At 48.7% G+C, this 12,442-nt stretch overlaps 1 protein-coding gene across 4 annotated transcripts in view; it reads right to left on the minus strand.

The window, feature by feature from the left end:
* LOC141265130 (ATP-dependent translocase ABCB1-like) overlaps positions 1-12,442 on the minus strand; it is a 1,603,396-nt gene that overhangs the window by 1,399,656 nt on the left and 191,298 nt on the right. For all 4 annotated transcript variants that reach the window (XM_073677832.1, XM_073677833.1, XM_073677831.1 and 1 more), the window contains exon 5: positions 8,182-8,326. In XM_073677832.1, the coding sequence (XP_073533933.1) occupies positions 8,182-8,326 (145 nt within the window). The remainder of the gene's footprint in view (positions 1-8,181; positions 8,327-12,442) is intronic.

Below are 12,442 nucleotides of genomic sequence, written 5' to 3' on the forward strand. Positions count from 1 at the left end.
GGAGCCTTGGTTCTCGGGGTCAGTAGTGATCTCAGTAGTACAATGTGCAATACTATCACTTTAAAGCATCACTCCAAGTTTTAAAGCAGTGGTGCTTTAAAGGTAAGTCCCTTACCCCCGGTCATTAACCTCCGGCATATTCACCTTTTTCGACGCTGGTCCAGTCCTTTGATGCCATATTGGGCGAGAGCAGCTTCTGACTGGTCAGAACTCAGAAGCTATGTCACAAGCTCTCAATGCAAGTCTATGAGAGCCAGAAAGAGACCACAACTAGGCTCTCATAGACTTACATTGATTAGTGACCTCCGGCTCACTCCATGAAACACTGGAGCTGCCGGCAGGTCACAAACTGTAGGATACGGAGAAGAGACACAGCAAAAACAGATGAGAACACCGAAAGGTGAGTATCAAACAGGGGGCAGGGTACTTAGATTTCAAGCACCACTCCAGGGTGCTACAGTCAGGCGGCCAAAGATTTTCTCATCCGAGTGAATCAGGCCGATTATGCTAATGACACACTGATCAGAGTTTGATCCAAGTGTCAGCATATAATAATCCTATTCTCTGGGATGAGAGAATTGGAGCACACATTAAGGAGAAGATGGAGAACAAACTTTCTCCATCTTCTCCATTCTGTGTGTCAGCACAAATCAGACTGCACTCAGATGTCATCCGATTCCAGTCTGATGTTTTCCACGCACCCATAAACTTGAATTGGTGAGTGGCATGTGATTTCAAAGTGGAATCGCAGCATGCTACTATTTTTTTCACTGACAGAAAAAATTTGGATAGCACACGTCCGATGTTTACGCGCTTGTGAGCAAGCCTTAAGAAATTGTATTGCTGGTGAGCATTTATAATACTATTCTTATTAAATGGTATTTAATATTTACCTCTTTATGACATTTGTGGTAATAGTACGTCCTTGTGCCCTGGGCCTGTTGGGCCAGGGATGTACTATTACGCAGATTGTTTAATGCCGTCCCGCGACCAAAGTAGCGGCAATCACATTAAATTTCTGGCGCCATCTTATCTCAGAGTAGATGGCGCCTTCATCCCGGAAGCTGGCGCCGCCCCACCCGCACCCACGACCCCCGTTGCCTAGTGACGCCAGCCCTCTCCCCAAACCTCTATGATCGGTGCGATCGCCGATTACATCGATTGCACCGATCAGAGCGCTACCAGGCGGTGACCAGCTTGTGACCTGCCTGTCACTTACCCATGACCCCCAGTGATGCTGCAGAGGCCCCAGTCAGCTCTGATTGGAGTGATCGATGATTACATCGATCTCTCTAATCAGAGTGCCTGACCATAGGTGCCCGGGCTATCACAGGGCGGCGACCGGCTGGTGTCCTGCCTGTCACCGCCCCATGACTCCCAGTGATGCTGCCCTGGCCCCAGCCAGCTCTGATTGGAGCAATCAATGTCATCATCAATCGCATGAATCTGAATACCTGACCCAGAGGTGACCGGGTGGTGACCAGCCTGTGACCTGGCTCTCACCACCCTACCACCCCCCTGTGACAGCCCTGCAGATCCTCACACTTGGTGAGGATTTCTACAGCGTGGTCACACACTGATCTCCTCTGTGCTGGGCCTTGTGGTGCCACAGAAGCACCTGTGAGACCACAAGACTCTCTCCTACCTGCTCCAGTCGTTGATCTCCGGTCTGGTCCTCAGCTGCGGTCCCGGTCTCCAGCTACGGTCCCGGTCACCAGTTTACGGTCCCGGTCATCAGTTTACGGTCTTCAGCCCCTGCCTGGGTCTTCTGCTCCGGTCCTGCTGCTGATTCTGGTCCAGAGCCTGCTGCTGAAAGAAGAACAGAGAAGACTTTGGTAAGTCCATCTCTGATCTCCCTTCATCCACCCAAATCCCCCTCACCCCACTCCCCCGTCTTTAAAGTTTACACCAAGCACACTGACACACACACACACTCTAAATAAAGTAAAAAAAAAAAAGGTCCCGCTCATCCCAAACTCGCTATTCAGCGGAGGAGCCATATGATTTTCTTGCCTCCAACACTGACAGCGAGGGAGAGGATCCCACTTTTCTTTATTATTCCAACTCGTCGTCATCATCCTCCTCTTCTTCCTCCTCAGGTCCTGCTGAACCACCACGCAGTTGCCCCAGGAGAGAAGATGAACCAGCGCCCCCCACTACTGACCCCGTATGGACCTCGCCCCCCAAACATTATGAGCCATTGATTCCTGATTTCATGGCAGAATCAGGAATCAAGTTTGACACCACTGGCCTCACAGAAATAGACTTTTTCAAAGGATTTTGTAAACCTCATGGTGGGCCAAATTAATTTATACGCTCATCAATTTTTGGAAAAAAAACCCTCTTCATCATTTTCTAACTGGTCTCCTGTAGATGCAGTAGAAATGATGAAGTTTTGGGGCTTGGTCCTTCATATGGGGATCCTGACGAAGCCAGAAATTCGTCAATACTGGAGTGTTGACGTTTTGTATAACACTCCAGTGTTCCCAATGGACACGTTTTGAGGCCATCAACAAGTTCCTGTGTGGCGCCCTGCTATGCATTGGTGCCACAGAACCCAGAAGGGTGCATGGATGGACTTCTCAACAAGAGGTCCTCACTACATTCACACACCTCCACCCTACCACCTCAGACCAGCAGAGGGAGCCCTGATAGGGATATATATAAGGAGGGTGGAGCCAGGCAGCTCAGTTTCAGTTTAGTGTTCAGTCAGACTGAGAGAGAGAGTCTGAGAGCGTGTTGACGCTCAGAGAGCAGCGAAGAGGAAGCACGCTGGCTGCTGTGCTTAGGCAAGTCAAGGCCTACAGCACGAGTGAGGGCCCTGAGTGTGGCCGAAGGCGAGAGGAGAAGGAAGAAGTAGCAAGGGGGCAGAGGAGCATACCAGGCTCACCCCGAGATATATATACCGGACACCGGGTCCGTGCCTACAGGGACCATTTATACCCAGTAGGGACCACCGAAACCACTGGAGGACTACAGGTCCCAGGTTTACCAATTGCTGGCTACAGTACCAGGGCTAGGAGTCACGGAGGCCCCAGCGACCAGGGAGAGTGATCTCCAAGAAAAGACCCTACCACCAGGTCAGCAGGTGCAAGGGAGAGAGAGACAGTAACCAAGCTTGGCCTAGCTCCAGGCAGGTCAGAAGCTTAGCGAGTAAAGCAACGGATCAGGAGGCCCTATACCCGCTCACTGGGGAGAGTCCAAAATTGCGCCCTTCGTCCGGAGTACCCTGAACCGTGCCTGCATCATCACAAGTAAAGGTACTGAAGCTTATCCCCGTGTGAGTGTCCGTCTTTCCTCTGGGACCGTCCTGCCATCTCTCCCCAGCATCCACCATTCACCCCTACACTGCCCTGGAGCTAGCTCTACCTGTGGAGAGCCACACCATCCCTGCTGCCGTAACACCAGCTCCAGAGGACTGCTCCGCAGCGGCGGCACCCTTTAGCCACAATCCACAGGTGGCGTCACGAACACTTTCCAAATCCCTCTATAAATTATTCCCCTTTTTGATTGACTGCCCTGGGTCACGAACCGGGCCAGCCACCGTGATATCCCCCAGCAACCAGAGGCCCGGCTGCCGAGTACCCCACGGCCCTGGGGGCGCACCACGTGCATTACAACAATAATGCAAGGTGTCCTGCACACGATGACCTGAACTTTGATCGTCTTTTCAAAGTTCGGCCGGTCATCGAGCACTTAAACAACAAGTTTGCTGAATTGTACGTGCCCCAAAGGGACATCTGCGTGGATGAGTCCTTAATCCATTTTAAGGGGCAGCTTGCATTCCGGCAGTACCTGCCCAGTAAGAGGGCCAGGTACGGAATCAAGCAGTATAAACTTTGTGAGAGTACCTCAGGGTACACTCACAAGTTTAGAGTTTACGAAGGGAAGAACTCCCGGATTGAACCCCTTGAATGCCCCCCTGTTCTGGGAGTGAGTGGGAAAATTCTGTGGGATTTGGTGCATCCACTGCTGGATAAAGGTTATCACCTCTACGTGGATAAATTTTATACCAGAGTCCCTCTTTTTAAGTACCTCTCTGCGCGAGGTACCGCAGCCTGCAGTAATGTCCGCTAAAATCAAAGAGGCCTTCCAAAGACGCTAATTAGGCAGATGCTCAGAAGGGGTGAGAGCAGAACCCAATGTAGCGACTACCTGCTGATGATCAAGTACAAAGACAAGAGGGATGTCCTTTTCTTGACCACCATACATGGTGATGGCAGTACCCTCGGCATTGTACGAGGTTGCACTACACAGGTCATTAAACCAGACAGACTGTGTAGTGGGGTGCAACAAGTACATGGGGGGAGTTGATCTCTCTGAACAGTGCTTTGAGAAAGGCCAAGGTATAGTATAAGAAGCTGGCTGTGCACATTGTACAGATGGCAATGCACAACGCTTTCCTTCTGTCACAATGTGCAGGCCAAACTTCTACGTCGTACCTTCACTTCCAGGAGGTAGTAATTAAGGCCCTGATATTAGGCAGTGGTGACGGAGCGGGCCCCAGTACTTCCGGAACTGAAGGACCTCGAATTTTACCAGGCCATCATTTCCCGGGGGAGGTCCCTTCAACAGGAAAAAAAGGTAAGTCACAAAAGAGGTGCCGAGTGTGTTACAAAAGGTTAATACGCAAGGACACCACTTACTAATGCGTTACCTCCCCCCGACAAACCTGGTCTGTGCATGAAAGAATACTTCATAAGGTACCATACTTCCGTGCACTACTAAATTCATTTCTGACGTATGACACCCTGACGAACACTACACACCTGACGCAGTGTTCGTCAGGTTGTCATACTTCAGTTGTGTAGAGTTTGTCAGGTTGTTCTACACAACTGGTTTATGACACTACATTATATAATTCACAAATCAGGTATCAGTTCCAAAAAGGGGGCACTTGTTTAGACCCATCAGGGGCTCTGAGAATGTGACATGACGCCCGCAGACCATTCCATCAAAGTCTGCATTCCAAAGCGTCACTCCTACCCTTCAGAACCCTGACATGTGCTCAAACAGTAGTTTTCTCCAACACATGGGGTATCAGCTTACTCAGGAGAAATTGCACAACAGATTATGAGGTCCACTTTCTCCTGATACCCTTGTGAAAATATTTTTTTAACATCTTTGTGGAAAAAAATTTGTTTTTTTTATTTTCACAAGTCAACGTTATAATTTTCTGTGGAGCATCTGGGGGTTCAAGGTGCTTACCACACATCTAGATAAATTCATTGGGGGGGTCTAGTTTCCAAAAAGGGGTCATTTGTGGGGGGTTTGCACTGTTTAGACACATCAGGGGCTCTGAAAACCTGACATGACGCTCACAGACCATTCCATCAAAGTCTGCATTCCAAAGCGTCAATCCTTCCCTTCCATTATAAACTTTTGTGAAACACTTGGGGGATGAAAGTGCTCACCACACATCTAAATAAGTTCCTTAAGGGGTCTAGTTTCCAAAATGAGGTCACTTGTAGGGGGTTTCCACTGTTTAGGCACATCAGGAGTTCTCCAAACGCAATATGGCGTCTGCTGTCAATTCAGGCGAGTTTTGCGCAGCAAAAGTCAAATGGTGCTCCTTCCCTTCCGAGCCCTGCCATGCGCCCAAACAATGGCTTTCCCCTACATATGGGGTATCAGCGTACTCAGGAGAAATTGCACAACAACTTTTGGAGTCCAATTTCTCCTGTTACCCTTGTGAAAATAAAAAAAAGTGGGGTCTAAAGTAAAATTTAGTGAAAAAAAGTTAAATGTTCATTTTTTTCCATTCACGTTCAAGTAATTGGTGTGAAGCATGTGAAGGGTTAATAAACTTCTTGAATGTGGTTTTGAGCACCTGAAGGGGTGCAGTTTTTAGAATGGTGTGACTTTTGGGTATTTTCTGTAAAAAAAAAACCCTCAAAGTTACTTCAAATATGATGCGGTCCATAAAAAAATGGTTTTGTAAATTTTGTTGGAAAAATGAGAAATCGCTGGTCAACTTTTAACCTTTAAAGCTCCCTCATAAAAAAAATTTTGGTTCCAAAATTGTGCTGATGTAAAGTTGACATGTGGGAAATGTTATTTATTAATTATTTTGTGTGACATACTGTATCTCTCTGATTTAAGGGTATAACAATTCACATTTTGAAAATTGCTAAATTTTCAACATTTTCGCCAAATTTCCAATTTTTTTCACAAATAAACACAAGTGATATCGAAGAAATTTTACCACTATCATGAAGTTCAATATGTCATGAAAAAAACAAGCTCAGAATCAGTGGGATCGGTTGAAGCGTTCCAGAGTAATTACCTCATAAAATGACAGTGGTCAGAATTGTAAAAATTGGCCCGGTCATTAACATGCAAACCACCCTCGGGGGTAAAGGGGTTAATTGTATTGTACTTGCTCACCAGAAAATACCATTTGATAAGAATAGTACTGTATATGGTCACCAGCAATCCAATGTCTTAAAGGGTGTGTACAGGATCAGACAAAAATGGGGCAAAGAAAAGTAATATTTTCAGTTACAAAGTAAAGATTATGCAAGCCACTACTACTCCCCCTCACTTCAACCACAACTGATGACGCTGTAGTGATTGGCTGTAGTACCTGTTGTACATCATAGAATCATAGAATCATAGAATGGTAGAGTTGGAAGGGACCTCCTGGGTCATCTGGTCCAACCCCCTGCTCAAAGCAGGATTCACTAGATCATCTCAGACAGATGTCTGTCCAGCCTCTGTGTAAACATTGACCATTGGATAGCAGCAGAGAGGTGGTCCTGGAGCAATAGGGGGCCAACAGGTAAACAGGTAAAAGATACTTTGTTATTACTTTATTTGTTACTTAAATTATATTTTGTTATTTTAAAGCATTACTTGAGTTGACATAATTTAATCTAATTCTGGAAAACCCTTTTTAACCCCTTCTCAACATGGCTATTTTCTGTTTTGTTTTTTTTTGTTTTTTCCTTTTCTTCTTTCAAGAGCCATAACTTTTGTATTTTTCCGTCAAAATAGTTATGAGGGCTTGATTTTTGTGGGATGAGTGGTACTTTTGAATGACACCATTCATTTTTTCCTGTGATGTATTAGAAAACGAGAAAAAAAAATTCAAGTGTAGTAAAATTGTGAAAAGGTGCAATTGTTTTTTTTTTTTTTTAAATTTATTAACCATGTTCACTATACGGTAAAAATGACCTGGTAATATGATTCTCCAGGTCAGTATGATTATGGAAATACAAAAGCATTTACAGTTTGATTACTATATTTAGCAAAAAAAAATAAATTAGAAATTTGTATAAAAGAAAAAATATTTTTCTTGAGACGTAGTTTTCCAAGACCCGTAACACTTAAGCATTTTTAGTCGATGTGTGCAGACTTATTTTTTGCCCCCAGAGCTGATGTTTTTATTGATACCATTTTGTGGTAGTTACAATGTTTTAATCACGTTTTGTTTGGATGTGGTGTCTGACAAACGTAATTCTGGTGGTTAGATTTACTGATCAAGTTAATTAATATTATATTTTTATAGGTTAGACTCCATTCCCACGATGAGCTTTTATCGCGTTTTTGATGTTGCGTTTTTTCGCTGCATCAATAACGCAGCATCTTACAGTTCCAGCAAAGTGGAATTTATAGAAACCTCATGCCCATTGTGCTTCTTTTTAAGGCAGCGTAAACTAACATGCGGTGCGTGTCTCAAATCAGCAACATGTCAATTTCTTTTGCGATACGCTGAGTTTTCGGTTCAGAACGTCTCCTTAGACCTCCATTAGGTGCAGAAATTCTGCAGGTAAAGAACTCACCAAAATCTCATCATGGGATGTAGAGATACCAAATATGTGTATTTTTATGTATTTTTTGAATTGGGGAAAAGGTTGAGGGTTTGAACTTGATCATCCAATCACTTATACTATATACAACAATGCCACAGTACTGATGTGTATACCAAAAACCACAGTCTCCTATGAATGCCAGCCACAGGTTGGCTTTCACAGGAGAACAGTTATGATAGGCAGGGGGGTCTTCAGAAGACCCTAGGCTGTCATTGCAACCAATCGGCACAATCATGTCACTGGTGCGCCGACGAGTGCAGTGAATGAAGCGCCCGACTGCCAGCATATGATATAACTGGTTTTCATATGTCGGTAAAGGGATTAAGAATGTTTTTTTACTTCTCTAGTAATATTTAAGTGTATTTACCATTTGTGTATATTCCAGTTGCGACAAAGCTTTCCGTCAAGTATCCAAATAAAATATTGAGTATTGGCAATCCAGTTCCACTTGCAGCAGCGCAAACAAGTCCTACTGTCATGAGGATGATATCCCATTTATCTGCAAAGCACCACTAGAAAACAGCATACAAGATATTATCATATAATTTAGTTATTCTTTTTTTTTTTCCATTTTTTTATTTTACATTTTAATTCCTTCCTTTCTTGCCATTGAAAAGTTTGGAATGTATAGCCAGTAATCCACATAGTTTTATTGTATAGATGTGCATATTTGCCAGTATTTAAGGTATGTGTGTGTATACTACATACAGTATGTAACTGTATATATGTGTGTGTATCTGCCTGTATATCTAAAATATAACCGGAGATGCATCCCTCTGTCTGAAGCCTTTATAGACTGTGCAAGTGCGACACGCCTGATCAGTCTGGCTCCAGACAGAAGAACGCATGAAGCCGTTACAGGTAAGAGGAGTGTGTATAGCGCCGGAGATCACGGTATGCATAGGCACTGAACGCATACCGCGATCTTCAGCGTCATACTTACCTGACTGGGAGGAGCGTTGCCATGGTGCCTCTCTTCTCTCCGGAGACCGGGGCAGGAGTGAGGCGTCGGATTCAACGCATGAGCATAGCGCTATCTGGCGCCATTTTACTGAAGACACATTTGCAGTGTGTCTTCAGCAAAATGGCGCCAGACAGCGCGGTATGGGCACATGCGTACTCCGGTGCCGCACTCATCCCCCAGAATCCGGCAGACCGGGACACAGCCCTGGAGCACAGGGAAGAAAGGTGAGTATAAGTGTTAATTTTCTATGTGTGCAGCGTGAAAGGGATGAGCGGTGCCATACATACCAGGATTGGGGGGTGAGGGGACCATGCATACCAGGATTGGGGGGTGAGGGATGCCATGCATACCAGGATTGGGGGGTGAGGGGTGCCATACATAACAGAATTGGGGAGTGAGGGGCCCATGCATACCAGGATTGGGGGGGTGAGGGACCCATGCATACCAGGATTGGTGGGTGAGGGTTGCCATACATACCAGGATAGGGATGAGGGGGTACCAAGCATACCAGGATTGGAGGGTGAGGGGACCAAGCATACCAGGATTAGGGGGTGAGGGGTGCCATGCATACTAGGATTGGGGGGTGAGGGGTGCATACATACCAGGATTGGGGGGTGAGGGGTCCATGCATACCAAGATTGGGGGGTGAGTGGTGCCATACATACCAGGATTGGGGGGTGAGGGGACCATGCATACCAGAATTGGGGGTAAGGGGACCATACATGGCAGGATTGGGGTTGAGGGGGGGACCATGCATACCAGGATTGGGGGGTGAGGGGTCCATGCATATCAGGATTGGGGGGTGAGAGTACCATGCATACCAGGATTAGGGGATGAGGGGGCCATGCATACCAGGATTGTGGGGTGAGGGATGCCATGCATACCAGGATTGGGGGGTGAGGTGTGCCAGACATAACAGAATTGGGGAGTGAGGGGCCCATGCATACCAGGATTGGGGGGGGTGAGGGGCCCATGCATACCAGGATTGGTGGGTGAGGGTTGCCATACATACCAGGATAGGGATGAGGGGGTACCAAGTATACCAGGATTGGGGGCTGAGGGGACCATGCATGCCAGGATTGGGGGATCAGGGGTGCCATGCATACTCGGATTGGGGGGAGAGGGGTGCATACATACCAGGATTGGGGGGGTGAGGGGTCCATGCATACCAAGATTGGGGGGTGAGGGGTGCCATACATATCAGGATTGGGGGGTGAGGGGACCATGCATACCAGGATTCGGGGTAAGGGGACCATACATGGCAGGATTGGGGTTGAGGGGGGGACCATGCATTCCAGGATTGGGGGTAAGGGGACCATACATGGAAGGATTGGGGTTGAGGGGGGACCATGCATACCAGGATTGGGGGTGAGGGGACCATGCATACCAGGATTGGGGGGTGAGAGGACCATGCATACCAGGATTGGGGGATGAGGGGGCCATGCATACCAGGAATGGGGGGTGAGGGATGCCATGCATACCAGGATTGGTGGGTAAGGGGTGCCATACATAACAAAATTGGGGAGTGAGGGGCCCATGCATACCAGGAATGGGGGGGTGAGGGGCCCATGCATACCAGGATTGGTGGGTGAGGGGTGCCATACATACCAGGATAGGGATGAGGGGGTACCAAGCATGCCAGGATTGGGGGGTGAGGGGACCATGCATACCAGGATTGGGGGGTGAGGGATGCCATGCATACTAGGATTGCGGGGGTGAGGGGTGCCATACACACCAGGATTAAGGGGTGAGGGGGACCATGCATACCAGGATTGGGGGCGAGGGGACCATACATGGCAAGATTGGGGTTGAGGGGGGGACCATGCATACCAGTATTGGGGGGTGAGGGGACCATGCATACCAGGATTGGGGGGTGAGAGTATCATGCATACCAGGATTGGGGGATGAGGGGGCCATGCATTCCAGGATTGAGGGATGAGGGGGCCATGCATACCAGGATTGGGGGGTGAGGGGTTCCATGCATGCCAGCATTAGGGGTGAGGGGGTACCATACATACCAGGATTAGGGGGTACCATACATACCAGGATTGGGGAGGTGAGGGGTCCATGCATACCAGGATTGGGGGGTTGAGCGGTGCCATGCATACCAGGATTGGGGGATGAGGGGACCATGCATACCAGGATTGGGGGTGAGGGGACCATACATGGCAGGATTGGGGTTGAGGGGGGACCATGCATACCAGGATTGGAGGGTGAGGGGACCATGCATACCAGGATTGGGGGGTGAGAAGACCATACATACCAGGATTGGGGGATGAGGGCGCCATGCATACCAGGATTGGGGGATGAGGGGGTCATCCATACCAGGATTAGGGGGTGAGGGGTGCCATGCATACCAGGATTGGGGGGTGAGGGGGTACCATACATACTAGGATTGGGGGGTGAGGCGGTACCATACATACCAGGATTGGGGGTGAGGGGACCATGCATACCAGGATTGGGGGGTGAGGGGTGCCATACATACCAGGATAGGGATGAGGAGGTACCATGCATACCAGGATTGGGGGTGAGGGGACCATGCATACCAGAATTGAGGGCTGAGGGGACCATGCATACCAGGATTGGGGGTGAGGGGTCCATGCATACCTGGATTGGGGGATGAGGGGGCCATGCATACCAGGATTGGGGGATGAGGGGGCCATACATACCAGGATTGGGGGTGAGGGTGTACCATACATACCAGGATTGGGGGGTGAGGGGACCATGCATGCCAGAATTGGGGTGTGAGGGGACCCTGCATACCAGGATTGGGGGGTGAGGGGACCATGCATACCAGGATTGGGGGATGAGGGGGCCATGCATACCAGGATTGAGGGATGAGGGGGCCATGCATACCAGGATTGGGGGGTGAGGGGTTCCATGCATGCCAGCATTAGGTGTGAGGGGGTACCATACATACCAGGATTAGGGGGTACCATACATACCAGGATTGGGGGTGAGGGGTCCATGCATACCTGGATTGGGGGATGAGGGGGCCATGCATACCAGGATTGGGGGATGAGGGGGCCATACATACCAGGATTGGGGGTGAGGGTGTACCATACATACCAGGATTGGGGAGTGAGGGGACCATGCATGCCAGAATTGGGGTGTGAGGGGACCATGCATACCAGGATTGGGGGGTGAGAGGACCATGCATACCAGGATTGGGGGATGAGGGGGCCATGCATACCAGGATTGAGGGATGAGGGGGCCATGCATACCAGGATTGGGGGGTGAGGGGTTCCATGCATGCCAGCATTAGGGGTGAGGGGGTACCATACATACCAGGATTAGGGGGTACCATACATACCAGGATTGGGGAGGTGAGGGGTCCATGCATACCAGGATTGGGGGGGTTGAGCGGTGCCATGCATACCAGGATTGGGGGATGAGGGGACCATGCATACCAGGATTGGGGGTGAGGGGACCATACATAGCAGGATTGGGGTTGAGGGGGGGACCATGCATACCAGGATTGGAGGGTGAGGGGACCATGCATACCAGGATTGGGGGGTGAGAAGACCATGCATACCAGGATTGGGGGATGAGGGCGCCATGCATACCAGGATTGGGGGATGAGGGGGTCATCCATACCAGGATTGGGGGGTGAGGAGTGCCATGCATACCAGGATTGGGGGGTGAGGGGGTACCATACATACTA

Source organism: Phyllobates terribilis, unplaced genomic scaffold, assembly GCF_046119375.1.
Source record: "Phyllobates terribilis strain yellow unplaced genomic scaffold, ASM4611937v1 Scaffold_4__5_contigs__length_816908805, whole genome shotgun sequence".
NCBI lineage: Eukaryota > Metazoa > Chordata > Amphibia > Anura > Dendrobatidae > Phyllobates > Phyllobates terribilis.